The sequence below is a fragment of the Patiria miniata genome, unplaced genomic scaffold (assembly GCF_015706575.1).
Source record: "Patiria miniata isolate m_02_andy unplaced genomic scaffold, ASM1570657v1 HiC_scaffold_3, whole genome shotgun sequence".
In the NCBI taxonomy this organism is placed as follows: Eukaryota; Metazoa; Echinodermata; class Asteroidea; order Valvatida; family Asterinidae; genus Patiria; species Patiria miniata.
The window spans coordinates 11,018,922-11,046,673 of record NW_024037069.1 but is presented as its reverse complement, the minus strand read 5'-3'; the positions used below and the strand labels follow the sequence as shown (position 1 = coordinate 11,046,673).

General features: G+C 38.7%; 2 protein-coding genes across 2 annotated transcripts in view; one reads left to right on the top strand and one right to left on the bottom strand.

Annotated features, from left to right (window-relative positions):
- LOC119738040 (leucine-rich repeat-containing protein 74A-like) overlaps positions 1 to 14,355 on the top strand; it is a 29,804-nt gene extending 15,449 nt beyond the window's left edge. Inside the window, exons 9-16 of the mRNA XM_038212759.1 lie at positions 7,341 to 7,427; positions 8,273 to 8,388; positions 8,793 to 8,871; positions 9,431 to 9,520; positions 10,224 to 10,328; positions 11,581 to 11,739; positions 12,235 to 12,296; positions 12,706 to 14,355. Of these exons, the coding sequence (XP_038068687.1) occupies positions 7,341 to 7,427; positions 8,273 to 8,388; positions 8,793 to 8,871; positions 9,431 to 9,520; positions 10,224 to 10,328; positions 11,581 to 11,739; positions 12,235 to 12,296; positions 12,706 to 12,772 (765 nt within the window). The 3' untranslated portion in view covers positions 12,773 to 14,355. The remainder of the gene's footprint in view (positions 1 to 7,340; positions 7,428 to 8,272; positions 8,389 to 8,792; positions 8,872 to 9,430; positions 9,521 to 10,223; positions 10,329 to 11,580; positions 11,740 to 12,234; positions 12,297 to 12,705) is intronic.
- A 2,022-nt stretch (positions 14,356 to 16,377) lies between these two features.
- Positions 16,378 to 27,752, bottom strand: part of LOC119738409 (DDB1- and CUL4-associated factor 1-like) — a 40,698-nt gene continuing 29,323 nt past the window's right edge. Inside the window, exons 22-34 of the mRNA XM_038213295.1 lie at positions 27,533 to 27,594; positions 26,904 to 26,985; positions 26,715 to 26,786; positions 25,591 to 25,647; positions 24,942 to 25,024; positions 22,770 to 22,854; positions 22,053 to 22,286; positions 21,155 to 21,248; positions 20,497 to 20,604; positions 19,223 to 19,296; positions 18,339 to 18,431; positions 18,004 to 18,244; positions 16,378 to 17,038 (exon numbers count right to left, since the gene is read on the bottom strand). Of these exons, the coding sequence (XP_038069223.1) occupies positions 16,971 to 17,038; positions 18,004 to 18,244; positions 18,339 to 18,431; positions 19,223 to 19,296; positions 20,497 to 20,604; positions 21,155 to 21,248; positions 22,053 to 22,286; positions 22,770 to 22,854; positions 24,942 to 25,024; positions 25,591 to 25,647; positions 26,715 to 26,786; positions 26,904 to 26,985; positions 27,533 to 27,594 (1,353 nt within the window). The 3' untranslated portion in view covers positions 16,378 to 16,970. The remainder of the gene's footprint in view (positions 17,039 to 18,003; positions 18,245 to 18,338; positions 18,432 to 19,222; positions 19,297 to 20,496; positions 20,605 to 21,154; positions 21,249 to 22,052; positions 22,287 to 22,769; positions 22,855 to 24,941; positions 25,025 to 25,590; positions 25,648 to 26,714; positions 26,787 to 26,903; positions 26,986 to 27,532; positions 27,595 to 27,752) is intronic.

Here is a 27,752-nt window from a genome sequence, read left to right as displayed (position 1 = left end):
TGAAGCCAGGTGAGTGCATTAGGCCACATCTCCCTAAGCAAAGTCTTAAAGAAAGCAGGGGCGCTCAGTGTGTGATCTTCTTCAGTCTGTATAATGATCTTTGGGTCCGGGGTGACCGTAGGCTAATGAAAAAATTTGGCTAGATGCACTTCCTTAATCTGCTAGATTAAGTACAAAATTCGTACACGGAGTACATTGCAAACACCAATACTCACATGCAGATGTTATAAAATATTCAACTTTCCTTTTAAAAAAAAATTACAGTGTAAGTTTCTAGCCTGGCTTGCAGTGGTCTTAAGTACTTTACCGGGGGGGTAAAGTACTTTAGAAAAGTCGAACCCCCCCCCCCCCCTCGCTGTGACACCCAAAAAAACAGTACTCGTTTATGCTACTCTGCATCGGGAGTCCTGTTTGTTAGGTCACGATTTACTGTGTTTTGTTTGCTGCCCGCAACGACGACTTTTACACAAATTGCACGTTCGGGTCGAAACAGGACCTGAAAAATAGCTCTCAAAAGTACCCTTTGTACTCATTTCATGACAGAAACAATAGTCGTTTTTATTTCATCACACCTTAGGCTACATATACCCCAAAAATGACGGAAATGTCTTCGAGCATTCCACAACCTCTTTAAAAAAAAGATTTAATGGAAATTTGATTATTTTATAACATCTGCATAACGGGATCTACCCGATGTTCCTCAATACCGATGTTCCCCGAAATCCCTACCCTATAACCCTAACCCTAGCCGTAACCTTAACCTCTGTCAGCGGCCTGCACATATTCTGACATATTCATGTTTGTCCATTCCTTGACATTGTCTACCCAGCTCTTCCGTTGTCGTCCTCGCCTTCGTCCTCCCTCGACAGTGCCCTGCATGATAGTCTTGCAAAGACTGTTATGCCGCGTGACGTGGCCAAACCACTTAAAGGGAATGTACATCATTGGCTTTTGCTGTAATTTTCAGAAATGAACTATTTGGGGGGTTAGTATAATAGATCAAATATTGTTGCACTGACATGTTTGACGTTTTGTGTTCAAAAATGCTGGAAAAACCAAGAAAAACAAAAATATTCAAGTAGTCTGGTTCCCTGACTCCACAAAAGATGAAATGGATCAAAAATACCGGAAAATTGTAAGGTAAGGGAACCAGTCTAACTGGCCTGCACCCGTTCATGAACATGGAACCAATAGCTAGCTAAACAAAATTTAGACTAAAAAAAAATGGTAAATTTGAAGCAGTAGGCCTAATTGAAAAATAGTTAGGTTTTTCCAACGGTGGTCGGCCGACCAGCGTTGGAAATGTATACAAATATAACATTTTCTTGAAAATGGCTTCACACCAGGTGCCATAATTTTACAGGATGCTTTAGCATGTCATTTACCAACATCCTAGTAAAGTATTTTGTAGCAACTTGGTAGTTTTATTTTTTGATGTTTGCAAATGTTGTATTTTCCCTTTAAGCAGATCACATCAGGAACCTCAAAAAAAACCCTTTTTTTTTAAACCTGATCATCTATATTTTTTTCAAATCTGCCTAATGTTTCAGTTAGATCAACAATTTTCAAAAGTGCTGTAAGATTTTCCGTCAATATTGTTTTATTATGTAAAATTCTGTCAAATTTAGCTGAACTACAGCTATAGCAGTAATTACTCTATGTGGGTCTGACCCCTTAATGGTTCTTACGTTTTCTTTATTGTAGGGCTTAGTGGAATATGCTCAAATAGATTCAAGCCTCAAGCCCAGTAAAAAATTGTTTAATTTTGTCAAAATCGATGAACTATTACTGTATGAGTGGCAAAATATATTTTATACTCATCAGTTCCACAATGTTCTCACAGTTACGCTCTGATATTGTCAGCGTTAAGCCTCATAAACCTTCTTTATGGAACAAATGGTGACGATCATCAGTTTAAACTGTTAATTTGGTCAGCATTGGCAAAAACTGATCTTGTCAAGGTAGCAACGTTCGCGTAAAAATAATGATTTTAGCTGTTACCGTGCAGATGTGAATATTTAACTGTATGCTAATTTGACTCCGCCCCTGTGTGCAGCTTTGTTATTGTGGACTTTGCCAGTCATGTGCAATGTGCATGTACATTGTGTACATGTGGCCTAATGCACTCATCCTTAGGCTGCTGCAGTCTGTCCCAAGTAAGGGGGGAGGGACAAGGGGGTGGGGGAGTTTGAGCTGTAGCAAGTCGGAAGAATTGACTTATTGACTTAGAATTGACACTCAACCCCAAAAGAATGCCCCCCCCCCCCCCAATACGGTATGCGTAGTGAATGCTGTCCTTATAAATATGCAGTTCAGTATTTGTGCAGTGGGCATACATGTGGCCTAATGCGCTCATCCTGCAGGCCGCTGCAGTCTGTCCCGATTAAGTTGGGGGGGGGGGGGGGGGGACAAGGGGGTACGGGAGAGATGGGGGGGGGGGGGGGTTGAGCTGCAGCAAGTCGGAAGAATAGACTTATCAGAAAATAATGTGCAACAAGTACATGTATACCTGGGCTTGGTACAGCTTTAACACCTACACTCAACTCAAAAAGAATGACCAATTTAAAAGAATTCTGGTTGTTATTTTGTTTTCTCGAAAATATATGAATATTTCAGTTATGCTAATTTAACTCTGCCCCCAATATGTAGCTTGATGGGTGCATTAGGCCACATGTCCCTAGCAAAGTCCATGATGAGAAAGCAGCATCATTGACATCTTTGGATGCATCACTCTTCTCGTGCTAGACTGGTTCCCCCCCTTTCCCCCAAAAATGGGGACAGGCATAGCTATAGTTCCCATTTAAAACCATTGATTGGATCACCATGGCATTGTTAGTGTTGTGCATGGATGACGTTTGAACACATGGCTTAAAAAAAACTGACTGTTTATATAACCAGGAGGCAAAATCTCCAGTCTCTCCAGGCAATTCAGGCATTTGAATCATGAAAAGTAGTGCCCCTCTTTTTATTGATAGTTGCTGAGACACTTTTGAATTCAGCGAAAATCTTTTCTTTCTTCAATGAAAATCCTGTATTTTGCTGATTTACGTGAAGATCGTAGCCTCATGGATCTACCTACCCAATAGGCACCCTGCATTCTGTTTCATTGGTCACTGTTCAAAAAGATACCCAATGTCCGATCTTCTATAGTGATCTTTAGGTACAGGGTGACTGTAACTTTAGTCGTTAGTTAAGCTTATGGCAAAATTTTGCGAGATGCACGAAATTATTACAAGAAATATTATAAACCCTAATACTCACACGTGGAGATGTTAAAAAATCATTAAAAAAAATTTAAGAAAAAAATAGATTTTTTTTTTGTATGTTTGCATGTGTCTTGCATGGCTAGCAATGATCTAAATTACTTACTGTGTTCTAGTAGATCAGGTCAGGCATCTCAAAAAACCCAAATTAATTTAAACTGATCAGCAATATTTTTTTTCAAATCTGCCCTATTTTTCAGTCAGATCAACAATTTTCAGAATTCTGCTAGAAATACGGCGATGTTTTCTGTCAAACTTGTTTTTTTTAATGAAAAATTCTGTCAAATTTAGCTGATATTCAGCAAAAACGGTCACCCTGTGAACATGTGTTTCTGACCAAAGATCCTATAGTGTCGTAGGTACTATATCGTCACCGTCACCACGAAGTGACACTTACCTCGAAAAATCGATATTTTGCGATTTCAATTTTTTCCTGATTTGTGATTAATTACACATAATCTATCACCTCAAGAAGTTACCAAGCACATAGTTAATTAGTTTTGTGAAAACATTAATTAACATTAATTAACATTTGCAACTTAATGAGTCAAAACCGGAAAATGCGTTTTCACGAAGTGTACTATACCATTCTTTCGCGTGTAAAGTGCCTGCATCCTACGCGTCAAAAACGGGTTTTGCGTTTTTACGAAGTGACACAAATGTCACGTGATACGCGCGCCTCACTTCTGGCGTTTTCACGATAGTAGCGCTAACCCATAAGCTAATACACGGGGTGTCACTTTGTGAAAACGTGAACACAGCGTAATCTGAATTTTGAGTTTTCACGAAGTGACGTTATGGTTAATTAGTTTGATAACTCATTAATAGTAATTAATTTCAATGAAAATCATACATTAACGTGACATTCAAGATCCCAGTTTTCAGACAATGTAAAAGTATATGTATTTTAAGGCTAAAACGATGTTCAGACCACCGTTTCAAAACATCGCCAACTTAAATCGCTTGTATCTCAAAACACACATTTTCCACTTCGCGGGGGTTAAGGTCACTTCGTGGTGTCGGTGATGATACATAGGAGGATTTATGGTTCTGACTCCTTAATTGGTTCTCATGATTTTTGTATTACAGGGCTTAGTGGCATGTTCAAGTAGATACATAAGCCACAAGCACATTTAAAAATTTGGGTTTTTTTCGGAAAAACCGGAATTAGTACTGAAATTAATGGCAAAATATATAATACACTCATCAGTTCCACAATGTTCTCACAGTTACGCTCTGATATTGTCAGCGTTAAGCCTCATAAACCTTCTTTGTGGAACAAATGGTGAGAATCATCAGTTTAAACTGTTAATTTGGTCAGCATTGGCAAAAACTAATCTTGTCAAGGTAGCAACGTTTGCGTAAAAATAATGATTTTAGCTGTTACCGTGCAGATACGAATATTTAACTGTATGCTAATTTGACTCCGCCCCTGTGTGTAGCTTTGTTATTGTGGACTTTGCCTGGTATATGTGCAGTGTGCATACATGTGGCTTAATTTATGCGCTCATCCTGCAGTAGTCTGTCCAAAGTTAGGGGGGGGGGGAGGACAAGGTTTACTTAGTGAATGCCAACCTGAGGTAAAAACCTGCATTCTTTGCTGGTGATGTCTTGTAAATCTACGACTGCAAAAAAAAAAAAACGTGCCATCCGCAGATCACCTCATTTTTTCCTGTATTCATCTCTTCATTTCATCATCTTTTTAAAAAGATTTTCTCCTTCGTCAATGAAAATCCTGCTCGTTTTTTACAATATCCAAATTACATGAAGATCCTTAGCTTCACATGTGTCTACCTACCCGATGCATGCTAGGGGCACCCCACATAATGAGGTCATCATGTTTCTTAGGTCACTGTACAAAAAGTTATCAATATATCTGATCTTCCTCTGAAAAAGAGTTTTGGATCTTCTCCATTTGTATCACCTCTCAAATCTTTGCAATATTTTTAGGATTTCTTTGTCTAGGGCTTAATGTGGTACACTCAAATCGAAGTGTTTCCACGTCCATCCCATCCAAAAATTTTCATAATTCGTATAAAATTGAAGACTAATTTGCATCAAAACAAATAATATTCATCAGTTCCACTTTGTTATCACAGTTGTGCTCTGATATTGTCAGTCTTATGTGTCTCAAAACCCTTCTTTATTTAATGAATTATACGAATCATCACTTCATACTGTAAATTTTGTTCAGCAGTGGTGAAACTAATCCAGTCAAGATAGCAACATTGCGTAAAAACAATCATTTTAGCTGTTACCATGCAGATGTGAATATTTATCAGTATGCTAATTTGGCTCCGCCCCCATATGCAGCTTTGTTATTGTTGACTTTTGCCAGGTACATGTGCAATGTGCATGTAAATGTACACGTGGCCTTATAATATTCGCTCATCCCGCGGCCGCTGCAGTCTGTTCCAAGTTAGGGGCTGGGGGGGGGGGGGGGGGGGGACGGGGGATAGGGGGAGTTTGACCTGCAGCAAGGTGGAAGAACTTACTTATCAGAAAATAATGTGTAATAAGTACCTGGGCTTGATACAGCTTTACCGCCTATACTCAACCCAAAAAGAATGCCCCCCCCCCCAACTCTTTTGGGGTTTTGGGTATACGTAGTGAATGTAGTCCAGTTCTTTATCTACGCTCCTCCAAATTTTGACTCTGCCATCTTCCAGCACGAGGTAAAACCAGCACTCGTCGCTGGTGATGTCTTGTAAATCTTCGACCACAAAAAAAGGCCACACGTGTGATTACGCAGAACACCTTGTATATATCTTTTATTTGTCATCTCTTCATTTCGTCATCTTTTTAAACGTTTTAGAGAATTACATGAAGATCTGTGTCCTCACATAAGTAGCCCAATCTAATGAGGTAATCGTGTTTCATAGTCCCGCTCTACATAAAAAGATGTGCCCAATCTTCCCCCATATATGATCAGCTGGCTCATTGTCTCATCTCTCGATATGATCCAAGTTCCTGTCTTTTGGATTTCTTTGTTTAGGGCTTAGTGGAGTACTCCAACAGAAGTATTTCTACCAGCCCCTCTAAAAATTGGTCATAAATCACATTAATCGTAAAGAATGATGGTGGCAAAATAAACAGTATTCATTAGTTCCACACTGTTATCACAGTTGTGCTTTGATATTGTCAGTGTTTTGTCTCAAAATCCTTCTTTATTTAATGAATTATGGGGATCATCCGTTTATACTGTTAATTTTGGTCAGCATTTGTGAAAAGTAAACCAGTCAAGATAGCAACATTGCGTAAAATTCATCATTTTAGCAGTTACCATGAAGATGTGAATATTTAACTGTATGCTAATTTGACCCCGCCCCCATATGCAGCTTTCTTATTACATGTATGGACTTTGCTTTTGTACATGTGGTGCTGTCTAATGTGATCATGTCTTTTTGTTTATGGGGGAGGGGGTGGGGTATTCTCTGCCCTTGTTAATATCTTTTGCAATTTGTTGTTAAGGGCATAATGGTGTGCATAAATACATGTAATTCACCAGCCCACTAAAAAATCATCTACATTGTACATTCCACTTTCAAGTTGAAGCACAATATTTAAATTAAAGAGAGAGAGATCTTGCGAAGTTGTTAGATCCTTATTAAAATTTGCTAAACGGTATTCACATCTCAATAAAAGCATCACATCACTTTTAAATTGCTTCATATATTGTATATATCATCAAGACATCAACCTTTATTTAAAGATCATCATTTTAGCTTTTGCCATGCAGATATTTAGTTTTAGATGAATATTTACTTTTATGCTAATTTGGCTCCACCCCCTTATCCAGCTTGCTATATGGGCTGTGCTTGTTTATCACTGAGCCAAATTTAGTGAATAGCATGCTCATTGAGATTTGACTATCACTTGAGATACTTTATAAAAACTGAATCTCATCCGTAACAGTTTTGAGGAAATGTTTAAAGGTCATGCATATTCAATTTTATGTAAATGTATTCGCCCACTGTGGTTTCAAGGGATGCTAGCTAAACTTCCCAGTCTTACAGTTAATTTTACTAATTTTTTTAAGTTGAGTTTTCAAGTATTTTGCATTCTCTTATGTTTCAGGCATCAAATGATGGTCTTATTTATCTGGACTTGAAATGGAACGGAATTCGAGGAAAAGGTGTCATAGCTATCGCCAATGCTCTTAAGGTATGTTGGAAAAAGTATGAAGTTTAAAAGTCGTCATTTGTGTAGTTATGGCCCTTTTCCTATACTCGAGAGAAAAATCCACTTTGAACTTACCAACTTGTTAGCTGTGTTTAAAACCAACAAGAGAGTCGTGGATAGAGGGCAAGGTTTTGATTATTTAGTTTACGGAAATTTGAGGGTAACACAATGAGGAAAACGACAAAATGCAACACGAAAATAAAGATGGTGATCACCACGACGTACTGTGAATAAGTTCAAAACCGCACTGATTCGCATGGCATCAACTGTAAAATGTGCAAGAAAATCACATTTTCTATAGCAATATGTTGTTTATAATTTTACATAGTTTATACAATTTTACAAAAAAATATTATCATTAGGAATTTATAGAAGTTTGCTTTAGGTTGCTGAAGTCATTTTGGAATGATGAAAAACACTCTTGACTCCAACTTGACCAAACCTAAAGAGGGGCTGTAAAAACTACAAAATTGCCAGTTATGGTATAAAGACTATAATGGATTGTGCTTTTTAAGGTGGACCATGTGCTCACTCTGTCAGACCACTTTTGAGGTCTAGAGACACCCTGGCTGGTGCTAAGTAAGCATAAATAATTTAATCTAAATCTGCTAAAACGTGTGTCAGGCACTGTCGACAATGTGTCCAAGCCCTCAATGTGATCTCCCCAAACTCTCGGTTCATAAATGTTGAGGGGCACTTTTTGATTCACAAGAGTCCGTAGTGGACATATTTGACGGATGATCAAATCTTTTGAACCAACTTGACCGCTCTGAAATTTATTTTCTTTTTTTCTTCTTCATTTTTGAAATAAATATGACGTTTCCCAGGTAAATACGGCCCTAGAGGTTCTGGATTTGTCTCAGAATGGTGTCACCCTACCAGGCTGCACAGCATTCCTACAAGCATTGAAGGCCAACACGGGACTCAGGGTACTAGACTTGAGGTTAGATATAAAAACAAGAAAAACAAATTCATTTATTTTGAAAACTGTTATGCTAACATATGCAGAAGATTTTCTGTAATACTTTTTAACCCCCCCAAAAAAAAACAAAAAAAAAATTGGCAATATTATTTTTAGTTTTAGCATAAACATAACAAACATTGTCAATTGTGGTGTTTCGACAATTTGGTTTGTCACTGACTGTCTGAATTTTTTTTATGAACAAATTGAAACTAAATTCAACTCAAATTTTTAACTTTCCAATTTCAGCACTTCAAATGACAATAGTTTTCATCCATCTCATCAATAATGAATGTAGCAATATTGTAGCCATAAAACTGTCAACGCAATTTTGTTTTTGTAAATGGTCTCTTTAATTTCATTCTGATGGTTTTTTTCTGCCACAGCTCAAATCACATAAACACTCCTGGAGCTAAGAAGCTTGCCCTTGGATTGAAGAAGAACACCTCCTTAGAAGCATTACTAGTGAGTTCAAATTAAAACAAATATTTCCTGCAGAACATTCAAGAACAGCATTTTTCTCTGATATCCGTTTTTTTTCCTTCTTTTTCTAAACAATATTTTTAAGCTGTCAAAATTTCAAGATTAGTTAATCACATTTAAAAAAAAAATGTGCATTATTTTTTTAACCAGTTCACGCTGAAGGCCGTGATAACACGCAGTGGCTGTTTTTATACACAGGCACTGCTGACGGATTAAGACGTCAAGATTGCCTTGACTCGCCTCCGGGTGACGTCTTAGCATGCTAATCCCTCGTGTCTTTTGTACACACACAAAGTCCATGTAGCCTGTGGAGAATATTACTCTTGTGAATCAGTTTTTGTGGCGTTTGGCTATATTTCAGAAGTTGGCTGGGAAATTTTGCCTTTTGAAAATTTCAAAAATTTTCGGCAAAATGACCCGGCACGAAGTGGTTAAGTAACATTTCTTCGAATTGTTTTACTATAACATTGTCAGTAGAAGTTGTATAATATCAGTTGCTAATTCCACTGAGTGACCTTTGTCATCTCCGCTCTCTTTCCAGCTCCGTGCAAACCCCATGGGTGATGAAGGAGTGCTTGCCGTAATCAAGGCCTGCCCATACAGCACCAACTTGAAACTCCTGAGTCTACAGGTACCAATCCCTTATAGGATGTCTAGAAAGTAGTGCGGGAAATTCAAAGGCAGTATTTGTGACAAACAGAGCTATGAAAGAGAGTACAACATTTGCGAACATCAACAAACAAAACCACCAAATTGTTATGAAATACCTTACTGGACTGTTAGTGAATGACAGTCTAAAGCATCCTGTAATATCATGGCACCTCAGGTGTGCTGTCATCATAGATAAGTGGTATTGTTTTTTTATTAATTCCAACGCTGGTCTGCCGACCAGTATTGGAAAACACTTGCTTTTTTCAAATACTGCCCCCAATTTACCAAATTTTAGCTGGACAAAATTGTGTTTGTTATCGATTACAGGCTTATAGATTACATACATGTACCTATCAGCTAGACTGGTTCCCTGACCTTAAATTGCTCTGTTTCATCTTAAGTAGGCTCAGGGAACCAGACTTCAGGAACACAATTGTTTTTTTCCAGCAGTATGAACACAAAACTTAAAACAAGTATTTGCTATAAAATACCCCCCCCCCATCCATTTCTGGAAATAACATGTAGCAAAAGCAAATGTTGTGTATTCCCTTTAAGAAATTAAAGAATTTGAAACTCAAAAGATCTAAATTCTCATTTTAAAAACAGTTATTCTAGAAAACCCTAAAACTGCTATTATTTTTAATTAATACAGTTTCTTGGTTTGTAATTTTTTTTTGGTACAGGAAATCACTTTATCATTAGTAGTTCATCAGAAGATGCGTGAAGTCCAAGATTCGTGCAATCTGCACATTCTCAGCAGGGATTACAGCGGCCATAGAAGGACCGTGGTAAGGACCTCATAAGAAAAATTAACAAAAAGTACTGTATCGTAGCGGTTTTGATCAGCAACCTGGTCTACACATAGTACAAAATATTTGATTAACCAGTTGTGACGAAACATACATGGTGAGTGAAAAAAAGCAGAGCCCCAAAAACAAAGAAATATATTTCACACAAAAAATATATACAGCACCAATTTGACTTGGAAGCCCATTTATTAAAGTATTGTTCTACATTTTTATCGTAAATGAAAGGTTTGCGGAAACACCATGTGCGAATAATTTCTCAACTAAGAGAATGGTTTTGAAAAGAACCAGAGGTATAAACTCTACGTTCCGGTCATTATGCTCTGATTGTCTTCACTCCCCTGAAGATGGTCAGAGCATAATGACCGGAACGTCGAGTTTATACCTCTGGTTCTTTTTAGAACCATTCTCTTAGTTGAGAAATTATTCGCACATGGTGTTTCCGCAAACCTTTCATTATTTAGTATCTCCACCATTCAAAGCCTCAAATCTTACTTACATTTTTATCACTATTTAAACAAAGTAATCCTAAAATCAAACTTGTCTCAAAAAAGCAATTTATTGTGTGTTCCAACTGTTAGGAACAACAAAGAAAATGACACAGAATACTTGTTTCAACAACTGCAGTAGTACACAATACATTGTGTACTGCAGTTGTTGAAACAAGTATTCTGTGTCATTTGCAATATCTTTATCAAAAACCCTGCTTTGGCTAACAATAAGATTTATATAATCAACTTTTTTTTTCAAAGATGGGCTTTAAAAAGGACTTTGTTGAATATTTTTTACTTTTAAACTGAAGTTTTTTCGCTGGTGATGTTTGAAGACAATTGTGACGACAATTCTTGAAGTCGCATTTTTTTGACAACAGATTTTAGGGTCATTTCCTTTAAATGGTGATATAATTTGAATGAATTGAGCAATTGAAGTAATTTTTTCATCTTAAAGTAGTTTATTAAATTGGCTTACCAGTCATAAGTGTTTTTGGTGCTACATATTTTTTTTTTAAATGTGAAATATATTTGTTTGGGTTTGGGTTCCGCTTTTTTTAACTGACCCTGTATATCACAGCATTGAAACTTATATGTTTAAACACGGGAGGCTGTTTTGCAAAGACTAGTTCAGCCACAACCTAATAAAATTATAGATGCCAGATGTAACAGGGACACCTAAAAAAGTTGGCCCCAAAATGTATAGAATGACCCTCATTATAATATTGGCTCCTCCCACTTAGGCTGTCAGTCACCTGGTTGCCATGGTAGACCAGTTCATCATTGGTCAACAAGCCAGAATCCTATACAGCTGCTTTGTCGTCGATGAGCAGAGAACCTGCATGGTGACTGCCCAAGAACTCCGCAAGGTCTTACTGGATACGGGACTGGACTTGAGCAATGTAAGAGTGACATTTTATTCTTTTTGGATGTGATTCTAGATCGCATTGAATCGAGTGATTTCAGATTTCTTGATAAAGTTTTGATTTTTCTGTATATTTAAGAACTTCTTCAAACCCATGTGTGAATCAGTTGTTTGAGACAACAGAGGACAAATAAATTCATTGAGGACCATTTGCCGAATTAACAATATAGGGTCCCAGTAAAGTTTTACTGTTAAAGTCAGATATTTCATTCGTCAAGTTTCTCCCAAGATGGAAAATGGCTGAATTCCTCAATGAGCCATTAATGATTTACTCTTCACGACTACAAGAGGAAATTGTTCTATCTCTTCAAATAATAACATTTTGAAGAACTACATTTGAACCAGTTATTCTTTCAAGAATCGCAGTGAAGCTTTAGATAAATTCTCAGCTAAATCTGATCAGTGTTTAATGTAATTATAATTTATCAAGACTGTGGCAATAAATGGGAAATTCAATGTTATTTATTTTCAGGAACAAATTGATAGCGCTCTTTCGCAAGTAGGGGTGCTCCACTCCGACAAAATACCGTACAGGTAAACTACTGCCGTCAACTATTTTCTTAGATGTATCTTCGGAAGACATTTATGTTCTGTAAATAAAGCTGTCTTTGATGCTCATTTTTGTGTGGAATTTGACAATGTGACTGTTGGTGAACTGTTATTCCCATCAATATCAGGGATGCCCCTTCTCTCACCATTTTCAAGAAACGTCTTGAAAGTTTCTTATTCATAACATCCTGGTCCTCTCTTGTACAGCGCTTTGATCTATCTTTTAAAAGCACTTTATAAGTATACGTGTAATGGTACCATTAAGAAGACACATTATTGTAATTTCTTCGCACGATGGGAGACATCGGTCATTAGTATTATTATTATTATTATTATGGTATTCTTAAAGTCTACTCATCTGCTGTAATCATTTTGGTTTTCTTTTTATACACAGACCTCTGCTTGATGGACTCTCTGCACTTCAACAAAGGTCCAGACCAGCTGTGAACAATACGAGCTAGCTGGAGTTTAGGAACAGTACAATCCTCATGGTCTACCGTAGGTGAAACTCTTGTGGCCTAGTGTCTAATTAGTTGCCTGGCCCCACTGTGTGGCTTTGTAAAAGTTGGCAGCTGTCACTCATGGTGAGGCATCATTTTGAATGGAGGCAAAGGTTCCTTGAGAGAGTTCTGGCATTTGCAGTGTCTGAAGGTCTTCACGATCTTGGAGCTATCAGACTACTCGTGATGCAGATGGTTTCAAATGAGGCTTCCTCAAATCCGGACTTCTTGTGAGTTCTTTTGATCAGAGCCACAGGGTCCTAGATGGAGCTGGTTCTTCCTTACAAGCTTAAAGCTCTTGATATTCCTGGATACTTGCGGGCAAGGTTTGCAATGACCTCAGCTCCATAGGTGCTTGGGTTCCCTCGTCGTCTGGCTAGGAATACTTTCGATTTTATAGCCACATGGTTCCTTGAAAGAGCTTTGCCTTTTGTTTTAACTGGAGTACTTCACAGGCTTGGCGAGACTGGGATCCTTGCTGAGGTTGCTTGTCGCCAGAGCCCCCTCCCCCTTAAACTCACCTTTCATTTGACCTGGCGAGGACTCCTGAGCCAAAGGTTCCTTGAAACATCCCCTGGAATATTTCAAATTCTTGCAGCTATTGGATTACTTGTGGCTAAGCAGTCGTTTACAACCAAGCGTTCTGGCTTCCTGCGAGTCTTCATTTCCTTCAGTCGAAATAATTTATTCCGAACTCTGTTGCAGCATCAGATTAATTTGGTCTTCAAATCCTTTTCGGTTTAGATTTGCGCGGTTTGAGGATTGGGTTTTACTTTACCATTGGTTTTACCAAGCAATTATGTTGGTTATTAGGTTATATGCAGTGAAAGGTTGTTACATAAGTTTCTAAACGATTCACTGTATTATTTCGTAAACTTACGCAAGCTTGCTTTTTACCTACATAATTTTGAAATATTTTGGTTTTTTTAGACTGTGTGAGGTTTTTAGAGTGTGTAAAAGTTTTTGAAGTCTGGTGCTGTTTACTTCCCGACTCTAATAATGAAATCCATAAATCCATCCATTTTATTTTTTGAGAAGTGTATATTTTCAAGAAACTGACATACATGTATATCCTATATATCTATTTTATTTCTTTGAATAGGATAATTTCTGATACTGTGTATCGAATATTATTCAGAATTTACTTGCAAATTTGTCATTGGGTTAATGCTGGAGAAATACGGTTATACTCTGTTGGAAATAGTAACTTCTTTTTTGCTTACAGTAATGGTTCCTAAGAATTTTATAAAATTGTTGTAAAACTCTTCTAAAGGAATATTATATGATCATTTGTAAACTTGCCTTTTTTTTTACACTGGACAGAAAACCATGTACATGTGCAATAATTTGTGCATTCTCAGTGTTTCCACTATTTATGAGCATTCAAAACAATTTTGACTGCAATTTCTTTTCACGTGTCATATTTCTAGTCAAGATGGGATCTTCATTGTGTTTAGTTGATTGGAAGGGCAGGGAATATTATATACATGTATACATTTGGTGTACAAGCATTACATTCACTGTGTGGACTTCCAAACAAAAGATGTCCACATAAACCAGGTAGCAGCGACATTGTGTGGACTTGCCCACGTCCACACAATGTTCCCCCCTCTCTGGAAAACAGGTTTAGAGGCATTTTTGGATTAGGTTTATCCGTGGCAAAATGAAGAGAAACACTAAAGGGAATCATAGAAAATATAGGTTTTCCCGACCAATTTCCTAAATTGTTCATTCACTTTTGATAATCGGTCATTCCTTTTCGTCTGAATTTGAATGCACATCTTTACTCCCATTTCAATTCAACGGAAGTTCAATCGTTTTCATTGTCCGTGCATTCGGTTTTAGAAACAGACGGCCAATTACGTTACCGGTGCATTAATTTATGCAAGCATACCTTTTCTAAATTGATTTCAGGTACATGTACTGCTAATTTGATTGATGTTAATGAAAAAGAAACCCCTAATTGTATCTGGTGCCGATGGCATTAAACTAAAAGTGAAATAGAATGGTGCATGTTTGAAATCACCCTCTAAAAGCGAAAAAAAAAAGGCCTTGTAAACGAATCTGAATGGACATAAACGAAAGGTGCCGCTCAATCTCTTAATTGATTGAACTGAAATGGAATCGAATGCTCTGGTAGCAAAAATGAAACGCGTGTTCAGAGCGATTCTCAAAATGAATGACAGATTTTCAGAAGTGAATGAACATCTTGGGAAATTGGCTGGGAAAACCTATTATTTGGGTTGAAAGAGTTTTCACAATTGGAGTAAAATGAGTGTTTTCACAGGTTTTTCTTAACTACATGAAAACAAAGGAAAGTCCACACTTCATTTGTAAAACAAACATGGGTGTGTAGGCAAGGGCCGAATGCGACTCAAATTGTGACCTCACAAACTTCTGTCTTCAACTTCAACATTTTCTCTTTTTGTATTTGTTAATGGTTTGTGGTATGCTGTGTTGGTTTTTGCAATTTTATTTATCTACTGCAACATGCTGTGCTGAAATAAACATACCTGTTTGTGTGTGAAAGAAAGTTTGTTGACAGTTTGAATAATTGCCATCTAATTTAAACAAAATTGAAAGAAATTTTACACTCAAAAAAGACATGAGCTTAGAACAATCATTTTTTTTCTGCAAATTTTTATTAGATTTTCATATATTTTTTTATAAATCATAAACTCTTTACAAGTCATAAATCACGATGATGATGAAACCACTTTTTGTTTTACAGTTACTAGCAGGCTATTTACAAGAATGTTTTTGCATCGCTTCCAAGAAAACAGCAGCTGAAAATTAATTTCGTTATCTTTTCCAAACATAAGGCTACGAAACAGAATGAATCAAAACGGAATCAAAACGGAATGAAAAAAAAATCAGAAATTATTAAATAACCACCAAAAATAATACCAACTGCATCCAAAAAGCTGAATATCTGAAACAAGTGTTGTATAATTTAATGGAAAACTGGAAATGATTCCTTCCCAAAGCAATGCTCGACAATATCATTTCGACATAATAATGAACATTAAAACACTGGACACAGTGTTGGCACAGTAGTTCGGTCGACTTGGAGTACTTTTGCATATGAAACATTACATGCATCAAAGAGATACCCCATATTAAGTCTTTGCACTTTGAAACAATGAATTCACATTAACCTGTAACAGTGATTTCGTTCTTAAAAGGCTTTTTTTTTTATTTGAGTAAAACTATTTGGCATTTTTCTCAAATAAGAATGTTGTGCTAATGGAGAGTTCCAGCAATTTTGAAATTTGCACCCGTATCATGTATTCCTACTGACTTCACTTGGTGTGTTCTCATGGGCTGAGGGAAAGTGACACGTGAATTACATGTGGAAGCCAATTGATACAGATACAGTATGAATTTCCGTCTTCACTCAAAATATCTTCCGATTTAATAATTATATCAAACCCTTATTCTTAATTTATTGACGTACGACACATAGGACTGCAAACGGAGGCTCTTAAAGAGTGATTTTTTCACAGTGTATAGTGAATTTTTAGTATTTTTGTGACAAAATTGTAAATTGGTTTCCTTGGAAGCAATAACCACATGCACAGGCGTGATGGTACTAAAATTTGAACACGACCTCAAGTATGTTTACACGTATCAGTCGTGGTCACACAGATATGTAACTTCTTCTTTTTTGAGGATGCCGCAAGTGTCTTTTGGCCCAACAGATGCTTTCAACATGATTTGAAAATCCAGGCTATATGTAGGTGCTCTGAGTATCCTGACTTCCATGCTTTTCGGATATAGCCAAGAAAAACAGTAACTGATAAAAGACAACATCATGTTACATTGGTATGACAGCCAGGGTACCACTAAGAGTAGGACATGCAAATGTTGGAGTGACTGTGGAAACAATCGTAACAAGCAAAGTTACGGCATCCAGGGCACTACTGATAATGGAAATAGCCTGGCCACCATACAACTGGCATATATACTGGATCAAATGTGAGGGCAAAGGTCAATATCCATGAACTGATGAAAATTGGATAACAGCACAAACATTTCAAAAAGAAACAAAAAAAGAAATAGAGTACTTGACCATGATAATGGTAAATGTAATTACAATGTATAGACAAAAATATATATTACTCTTTGACAACATAATTCGCTGCTTGTCGAGGTCTCATCACCAGTGTCGGTTGAGACTAAAGAGTACGTCTTCAAATTCATCATCGTCAACATCGTCATCTGACACTGGAAAAAAAAATTATAAAAAGCACAAACCCAAAGGTAAAATGATGGAGTGAGTGGGTTTGATTTCGGGCGCTTATGGGCTCAAGTGGGTGAAGGATTTAAGGTGGGGTTGAGGGTAGATTTGGTTTGGATGGGTTTGAATTGGATGGAGTAGATTTTGGTTTGAAACTGGGTGGAACTTGAATTATGTTGGGCTGGGTCAGACTGGGTTGGTGTGAGTTGGGTTGGATGTGGTTAAGCTGGGTTGAATTGGATAGGTTGGGTTTGATCGAGTTTGGTTGTGCTGGGTTTGGTTGGGCTGAGCTGGGCTGGGTTGGGTTGGGTTGGGTCGGGTTGGGTTGGGCTGGGCTGGGCTGGGCTAGGCTGGACTGGACTGGACTGGACTGGACTGGACTAGGTTGAGTTGATATAGGTGGGATTGGGTTGGGTTGGGTTGAGTTGGGCTGGGCTAGGCTGGGCTGGGCTAGGCTAGGTTGAGTTGGTATAGGTGGGATTGGGTTGGGTTGGGTTGGGTTGAGTTGTGCTGGGCTAGGCTGGGCTGGGCTAGGCTGGGCTGGGCTAGGTTGAGTTGGGCTAGGTTGAGTTGGTATAGGTGGGATTGGGTTGGGTTGGGTTGAGTTGGGCTGGGCTAGGCTGGGCTGGGCTGGGCTGGGCTAGGTTGAGTTGGTATAGGTGGGATTGGGTTGGGTTGGGTTGGGTTGAGTTGGGCTGGGCTGGGCTAGGCTGGGCTGGGCTGGGCTAGGTTGAGTTGGTATAGGTGGGATTGGGTTGGGTTGGGTTGAGTTGTGCTGGGCTAGGCTGGGCTGGGCTGGCCTGGGTTGGGTTGGTATGGGTGGGGTTGGGTGGGATTGGGTTGGGTTGGCTTGAGTTGGACTGGGCTGGGCTGGGCTGGGCTTCATAGTTAGTCTTGCACAGAAATAGTCAACAAAAACCAAACTCCACAGATCAAACAATCGCCTAATTACCTGAATCTGAACTAAGCGAGATGACATCACTAGCCAACGAGCCTTGGCTACTGTTATGATCATCATCATCACCATCGCCATCTCCATCTCTCGCCCCACCTTCATCCTCGCCTCCTTCCCCGCCTCCATCCTCCCGGTCACTGCTTCCTCCCAAGATGTCTTCAATGTCAAACTCATCATCATCATCATCGTCGTCGTCTGAGCCATCTTCGTCTTCTTCATCGTCATCATCCCCCTCATCCTGGAGGAGAAAAAAACACACAAATGGTTCCAAAGATTTGACTGAGTTTCTTTTGATAAGTCCACCTCTCTTTCTTTTCTAGAAATAAGATTACCTCTTCCTCCTCCCCGTCTGCTTTGCGCGGTCTTCCGACCTCGTACAACCGACAATCACTCTCAACATTGAGTGACTCCACACTACCCTGGGTCTGTGAATGCAAAACAAGAATAGAAATTTCATCAGTGAGGTTCAGGATAGAAATTTAATCAGTGAGGTTCAGGATAGAAATTTAATCAGTGAGGTTCGGGATAGAAATTTAATCAGTGAGGTTCGGGATAGAAATTTTATCAGTGAGGTTTGGGATAGAAATTTCATAAGTGAGGTTCGGGATAGAAATTTCATAAGTGAGGTTCGGGATAGAAATTTCATAAGTGAGGTTCGGAATAGAAATTTCATCAGTGAGGTTCGGGATAGAAATTTCATCAGTGAGGTTTGGGATAGAAATTTCATAAGTGAGGTTCGGGATAGAAATTTCATAAGTGAGGTTCGGGATAGAAATTTCATCAGTGAGGTTTGGGATAGAAATTTCATAAGTGAGGTTCGGGATAGAAATTTCATATGTGAGGTTCGGGATAGAAATTTCATAAGTGAGGTTCGGGATAGAAATTTCATCAGTGAGGTTCGGGATAGAAATTTCATCAGTGAGGTTCGGGATAGAAATTTCATCAGTGAGGTTCGGGATAGAAATTTCACATTTAGGAAACGTAACAACAACAGTGTTTACGAAATGTCAACTGAAAATATGACTAGCACATCCCGGAAATTGGGCCCTCAACATAAGACCTCACAAGAAGGGTACCAGTGCTCAACTAAATTCAGCTCTCCTCTGCTCCCAAGTTTCTATGATTCTCTCTAGTGATTTTCTTTAACGAAAATACTTTGTTTGAAGCCTGATGTAGCCTGGTTTTGTTGTTTGATGGAAGCTTTGTGATGACTAACCTCAAGGACTGCAAGATAGCAATCTGTAGGGTCCGTGGCCAGATCAAAGATGTTCCTCTTCACATCGATGGTGGCTAGAGCCGGGAAAAAAAAGGACAAAATCCAGTTTTATTACCATTTTTTTTCATCTTGCTAAGCATCCATCCTTGCAGATATCTAAGGCCCATTCAAGACGCCGTGCTGCTTCCGCAATGTAATTTAATTGAAATGAGTGCAGCAATAGCTCGCCTTCCGCACTGCAGTTAGTCTAAACGCCGAACATAAGAGTCAAATCTTAACGCATCTGGAGTAACTGGCCAGGTTAAAGCAGTTCAAGTAGTTCAATGAACTGTCAGTACAATCTAACTAGCGATCTTCACATCATAGGAGGTTAAGGGCAAATGTGATCTTTTGCTTTTCATACATTCTTTTTTATTTTTTTGGTTTTCAATAATAACACCACTCAAAATCCCAAGAAGAATGTTCAAAACCTTACCTGCTGAAATTTCAGCTCAGTGGATTTTACACGTTTCAAGAAAACAGTGAAAAAAATATGCCCAACCTTTTGATCACGAAACAAGATTCGTCAATAGCTCTCTTTTTATTTCCGAAAATCAGTCAATTGACTGATTGCTGGAAATCACCTATATTTCTGGATTCCTTCTAAATTACAGCGAGCCTGATGCAACACTATCACAGGGTGTTCGGTACCAGTACGATCTTTTATCCAAGCAAGTGTTTTGGGATAAATGCAAATGATCCTACGTGCCTTTAAAGAGGTTGTGGAATGCTCGAAGACATTTCCGTCATTTTTCGGGTATATGTAGCCTAAGGTGTGATGAAATAAAAATGACTATTGTTTCTGTCATAAAAGGAGTACAAAAGGTACTTTTGAGAGCTGTTTTTCAAGTCCTGTCATGCCTGTTTCGAACCGAACGTGCAATTTGTGTAAAAGTCGTCGTTGCGGGCAGCAAACAAAACACAGTAAATCGTGACGTAATAAACAGGACTCCAGATGCAGAGTAGCATAAACGAGTCCTGTTTATTACGTCACGATTTAGTGTGTTTTGTTTGCTGCCCGCAACGACGACTTTTACACAAATTGCACGTTTGGGTCGAAACAGGACCTGAAAAATAGCTCTCAAAAGTAACCTTTGTACTCATTTCATGACAGAAACAATAGTCGTTTTTATTTCATCACACCTTAGGCTACATATACCCAAAAAATGACAGAAATGTCTTCGAGCATTCCACAACCTCTTTAAGTATTACAGTTGATAGTGCCAATAGCCTACCGATTGGTTTGTAGTCCGTGGCATCAAACGTCCTGAATGTGGAGCCAAAGGGACTCTTCTTTAGCCTTTCATCCAAGAGGTCATCTTCGTTATCGGGCTGGTAGACGGCTGGGAATGTAAAAATCAAAACAGCTAATGCAATAAACTTAAATAATCTTTAAAATACACCTCTCATATCCCATTCATTAAATGCAAGTTCATTCATTCATTAGCAAGTACATTTAAGACCGGCTCAGGGGCCTGGTCGTCAAAAATGTCCCTCGCCTTTGGCTGGGGCCATTATCAGCATCCAGTCCCCTAAGTCGGTCTTGTTTAAGACCGGCTAAGAACACATTTATTCCCTTATTTAAATATCTGTTTACATTACAGCAAAACTTCTGTAAGTTTTTACGTCTCCTTTTTTGTTTGTTTTATGCTAATGCAAAGTTTCATATTTTTGTGCTAAACAGTAACAATATCAAAACTTCTCAATTTTGCTTTGTTGGTTATTTTGTCTGCGGTCGATTCTCTGTTCTTAAGTGTTTGTTAATTTAGTACACCACTGTCTGTTACTGAGCTAAAAGGAATATGGACCAACAGAGGGCGACAAATTTCAAACATGCACAATGGCAACATTACGCCTGAAGAGGGTGCCCTTGTGAACACCCACAAAACTTACTTCCATAGATTACAGTCCCTGCTGTGTTGAAGACTATGTTGCACTGGTCCAGCGCGGGCACAGTGTGCATGAGATGGAACGTCCGTACATCCCACTGAACCGTACAATTAAGGATTAAACAAGGTTTTTATGCCTCTTGACTAGTTCCACAGAGTGATTGACTGGATCCTTGATATTGAACACTAGAAACTGGCAGAACGGACTGCCCGTCACTCAAACAGTGCAAATTGACTAATTGCATGTATATTTTGCATAATTTAACCATAGTACTTAATAATAATGGATACTTATACAGGGTGGTGCAAGAAGAAGGAAACCCACTTTTGACAGCAATTTTCACCTACTTGTTGAGCATATTCCAAAAATTCAATTTAATGTTATTAAAATTTTGATCTTTAAACCTAGGTCTTTAAACCTAAGTGACGAAAAAATGATTGCAAATGCATATTTTGTCTCTGAGATACATGGTACATGTAGTTTAAAAATGTCATGTGCCAAACCTGTTCGTCCACGGTTGGCTTTATTCCATCTGCTTGACTGAGCTCCGGAGCTTGATTTGAAGACAAAAACACTACACTAGATTTACACGTGGACAACAGTGATTTTGGTGACTTGTATTCAAATTAGCATAACATTATTGTTACGATTTTTTAAAAGATTTGTTCACCACATATGGTTGAACAGCTATACTTCAATACATTACATAAAATAAAACAGTTCAAAAAAGTGAAGTAACTCTATAAGGTAGTTCAGTCAAACTCTTGTTGCAAGCGCTGTGAGAGATGTACACAAACCAAAAAATGGGCGGGGCTTGTGGGGTGGGTGGGGATTGTGGGCGGGGCTGATGGCCAAATCTGGAATGGTCTATTCTATTCAAGGGGGAAATTCTCAAGGATACGATTTCTGAGTTGATGATGATCTCCAGGCCGGACGGATGGAACATGCCGCTGATGTTGCTCTGGAACTGGTCAAACTTGTAGATGGGCTTGGCCGACCGGACGTCCCACAGCACCCCGTCATTGAGGACGAGGTCGTCTGTGGGGTCAAAGGTCGCACTGTTCCTGGTGTAGTGGTTGCTGAGGTCGGCATCCTCCAACTTGAGGATCTGCTGGCCTGTGGACGTGTCGTAGATCTGAGGATGGGTGAAAAAAAAACCCAGATCTTGAGAAACCATTTCTGAGGTGTAACCACGTTCGAGCAAATGTTAAACACATTCATGCAGCGTGTTTGATAACTTCCCTCGCGCTTAACCGTACTCTCGTCTTGGTTATAGGTACACATGCACAATCTGTGACAACAACCAAACCATCTCGGGTTACTCGAGGTCGAGTCATAGCAACCAGACCGGGTCAAGAGGTCATGTGGCGATTAAATCCCCTTTCCAAATGGATTCGAGCCGTCGAAAGTGAGCCACGGTGGCCACTGTACGTGCTCTTCCAAATGGAACAAGAAATGCCGGGTTTGTTTAAAATTAACTTAACTTTCCTCTGGTCGTCTAGTACTAGTGTGAAGTGAAGCTGAGACACTTTTGAACACGGTTTGTATTGACATGAATCAAGAGCGCCCTCTAGTGGAAAGTTATGATTATCAAGACAACGAGCAAGCGGCTACTCACGTATGCGCTCTCCTCCTTGGTTCCAATGATCCTGTCCTGGGACAGTTTGCCGAACTCCACATGATGGTCATTCTGGAAGGTGTACCTGATAAGACATACCAATTCATAATTGACATTGTAGCCCCTTGACTTTTTCTATACAGGGTGATAAAAAAAAAACGAACCCCAAATGTCTGGACCATTGTTTTAGTGAAGTTCTGCATGTAGCACTTTCAAAATCTAGGATATGATAGCCCAATTCATAAGCTTTCTTTTAGTACAAGAATCACTCAAATCACTCAAGCATTTTTTAACTTAGAGTTTTAAACACAACCACAAATTTAAAGTTCTGTCCACGAATCACAAAAAAGGTGTGCGTTCTTTCAGCAAAACAAAAACAATTCACACATCTTTATTTGATTTGTTTTCGATTTGCTGAAAGAAAACTGAACTTTTTGTGATCCGTGGACAGAACCTTAAAACGACGGTTGTGTTGTAAAACTCGGTAACTCGAAAAGTACATGAGTGATTTGAATGATTCTTGTACTAAAAGAAACCTCATGAATTGGGCTTTCATATCCTAGATTTTGAAAGTGCTACATGCAGAACTTCACTAAAACAATAGTCCCGACATTTGGGTTTCATTACTCATTTGTGAGGCGTTCTGGCAAAATGAGACAGAACTGGGCAGAGGTTGAAATGAGGGTTTGCGGGTGTTAGGAAAGAGAATAAAATTCTCCTTACAATACTGTTTGTTGCACTGCAATCGGACATTCCGTTGATAAGTTATGGTTGTTTAAAGTTTGCACTTATCGACATGTCAAAAAAGTAAAATACTGAGAAAAATGCCATTAAAGTTTCGAGTTTTGTATATGTGAAAATGAAAGATGCCACTTGGTTTTCATTACACATTTATTCCACATTTTTTTACAAGATTTTTAACATTTGTGTAGTAGATATATCAAAGATTACAAATATGAATAAATCGGAAAATCAGAAAAGAAGGGTTTTTTGCATTTTTCTCCACTACGGCCTGTGCCCAGTTCCGTCTCACATTTATTGTAACTTTTTTGTGAAATACTTCAATACAGTAAACAAAACATTATTCCCTCCCAAAAAATACTCCAAGTGAAGTGGAATGTGTGCTTCATTCAAACATTCACGATACTGTTGCTTTTGAGATTAATACCATGTCCTTAACCCTAACCACCCCAACTCCATCAAAATCCATCCCCCCATATTGGTGGATTTTGGGGGACTTGGTCCAGAAGGCATGACTAAATATTGATGGAGTATGATGGACTTCGGCCTAATGGCCTGAAGCAGTGCTAGGGGGATCCGATGGATTTTGCCTAGCTTCCTGTACTGCTATTGTGATAAAAGCCATGTGTAGCAAGTCCATGAACGTCAACCAGTGCGTCAGTGGTGGATTCCGTTATGTCATGTACAGTTTTGTATTGGAAGCATTGTGATTGATGGATTTTGATGGACTTGGTCCAGTTCCTAGTAAAAGACATTAGGGAGTTAGGGTTAATGTTGGTGTTTAATAACAAGGTGTGCATATCTTCACAAGCCCATTTTTGGTCCGTCGCTTTGTCTATTGTGTAGAAAGGCAATATACAGGGTGACCAAAAAAAAAGTTGTGCAAGCAGATTTCATCAAATTTCTCAAAAAGTACGTAACAGGAGTATTTCATTTTGATGGAGCATATTCATTATACTCTTTGTGTATAATCAGTGAAAATGTCATGAAAACCTACTCTTGCGAACCAGAGCTGTAACAGATTATAGAAAGATATGTGTTTTTCAGCCATTCCAATGGGAATTACACACTGCACTGGAAATCACTCAACCAGCACTCTGCAACGGGTCTTTTCATTAACTGTGTAAATCCCATTGGAACGGGTGAAAAACACATTGCCATTTATAATCTGTTGTATCTCTGGTTTGCAAGAACAGATTTTCATCAAATTTTCACTGCGATTATACACAAGAGTACAAACAATATACTCCATCAACATGAAATGCTGTTGTTGGATACTTTTTTGAGAAATTTAAAGGTGTCTGCTTGCAAAACTTTTTTGGGGGTCACCCTGTACACCAGGAAGACTGAAAACACGCACATTTGAAGAAGGCAGCTTTATCAATGCTATCAAAAATATTCTCAGGTTTTAAATTTGAGTTCACCACTTACTTTTTGTCGAAGGTATCGCCAATGCCCCACAATGCTGACATAGGATTGCTCCATGAGCTTGCAGTCAAGATGAGCTTCCCATCCTAGACATGAGAAAAATATGAAGGTACACTCATGATAAACACGGGCCAGCCGAGTATCTCTAAAGTTTCTTCCAAAAATTAAAATTGCTTCGGATAAAACCAGGGCCCAATTTCATAGCGCTGCTTAACAGTTAGCAGCAAACTTGTGCTATCTATCAGGCATGCAACTGGGAATTTAGAAAAAAACAAGGAAATTCCAAACCACACAAGACTTTGTACAGTGTTTTTCAATTTGTAATGGCATTCCTGAGAAGTAAAAAACGAGGAAATCAGCGGATCCGAGGAAAAGTTGCATGCCTGTACTATAGCAGAAAATCATGCTGCTGCTTAAGCACTATTTCACGGCATGGACATGCTAACGGTTGCGCGTTCATGGAGATTTCTACTACGTCATCGATTTAAGCAACCTTTTCCTCCAGGGTTAAGCGTGCCTTTGCTGCGCTGATTGCTTACAGTCTCAATGAAATAGACGGAGGCTTGGTTAGCATGCATTCTGAAGTTACGCAGCACTATGAAATTGGGCCCAGAACACGTAAATGACAAAGATTATAACAAAAACCACCTACCTTTGACGGCTCCAGGTGGCTGATTGGAGAATCGTGACAACTATATGAAGCTTCCTCCTATAAAACAAGGGGAAAAAGAATGATATATTATACAAATTTTGACTGCTTTGAGTGGTGTAGTAAAAGTTAACTCCCCGGGTGATCCACGGAGCGTTTTATTTTCCCGAGGTGAAGCTGAAGGAAATAGAACACTCCACCGGACTCGACTACAACACTGCCATGGGCTCCGTGCCCAAGTACACCCTCAATGGTTAGCAAATGGAGAGTTGGGGGAGACCACTGGGAGAGACATTGGAAAATATTACCAATGGCGCCTGACGCTGCCGCCAAGATGCTTGGCTCTCTGCACACTCAAAACGAAAGTAGTTGTGCACGGTTTGTCCCCCAAAGTTTGTACAAAAAGTCCATAACAACAGGTGATAATGGTTTGAGTTTTGAAAAGGTCCAATTGAAACAAAGTATCTTGCTCATGGGCACAATGGGATCCGTGCGCCAACAAAAGAGGGAGCCCTCATACCTAGCAATGACGTCCCATGGGCGGGACACATACATTTCGCTGGTTGACGCGATTTGTACCATGTGTAAACGCAGTGGCCGCGCTCTGCGGCAAAATATTGCAGTCAGGCAAGATGGTTGCTCAGTCACCCCCAACTGTACTTTCTTTGCCGGTGAGGGGGTACTTGTGAACAGAGCAGATAACTACACGTTGGCTTTTGAACCTCATTGCAACTGCATTTTGAATCTTTTCAATGTTAGGTTTTGCCCCTATTCATAATTATAATATCATAATATTAGGTTTTGTCGTGTTTCTATAAACACTATAATCTCAGTGTTTTCCCGAGTGATTGTGAGAAAAAAATCACTTGGGTGGGACTCAAACCCACGACTTCATGCTTAGTAGTGCAGACATCTAAGCAGGAGGTCATGGGTTCAAGTTCAAGTGATTTTCTTCTCACAATCACTTTGGACAACACTGAGTATACAGTGTTTATAAAAACACGTCGGTGAAGGGCAAAACCTAATATTGAATTTACACCACCCCTACGATAATTCCATTTTATGAACAATTTTATATCTTATCCTATTTTTTATAAAAATAAGAAAAATATTAATTTACAACTCACATTTCCGGAATAGATATTGTACGCCTTTAACTCTCCTTCGTAGGTACCAAGCCATAGGAACATTTCCGTGGGCTGTAAAAAAAAAAACACCAAAGAAAATAGTTATCCAAGAAAATTCAAAACTAAATCATTTATATTTTTTTCTGAATTTCTGGGTTTGGTAGTTTGTTTGTCGCCAAGTCAACTCACGTCTGTGTGTCTGCTGAACCTGCAGCATGTGAAGCAGGCATCGTCTTCAGGGTCCTCATGGATCGTCTGCACCGGCCGAAATCTAAAAAAAAAACGGAACCAGGAAAACGATTGGCATGAAAATGGCCTGAAAATAGAAAGCCACTTACTTAAAAAAAAAAGGTCAAATAAAAAGGACTAAAAATGTGTTTGTCACATGGACAAACACAGCTGTTTGGGCTGTTTGCAAATGAGATTGTGTATTGTTTGTCTTTGCACCGAGTTTCACATTGATGTGAATTCAGAAAATGTCAAATTTTGTAAAAAGTAAAGCAGACAATAACAAATCTGTAATAATTCATTAAAAGAATTGCTGACGTCATCACGTGTTGAGAAATCAAATTGTTCATGTCACACATTTTTCAATTTGTCTGGTTCGTCTATGACCTAACAAACCTATTTTTTACAAAAAGAATTACGAATTAAAAAGATTTTGTTTGTTTAAATTGGAAAAATTAATATAAAATCACACAATGACGTCATTGTGACATCACTAAAAAAAACTCCAATTGTTCAATCCCAAGGTGAGATTGAAGGCTATTCTAGGTGGGGGGTTGGCCTGGTACCACAAATCCTTTCTGATGACTCACCTACTGTAAATAAAATGTCTTGTGCACCTGGCTCCGTCGACACCTCCATGCATCGGTCGGATCTGTCAAACAAAAGCACAAAATATATATTTAAAGTTCAACTCAGTGAAAAAAAATCACAGTGATTTGAAAAAACTAAAGAAAAGTTGCCAGATGCGTTTCAGTACAATGATAAGCAGTTTTGTAAAACTTTGCTTTTAGAGAAGAAATACATAAAAGC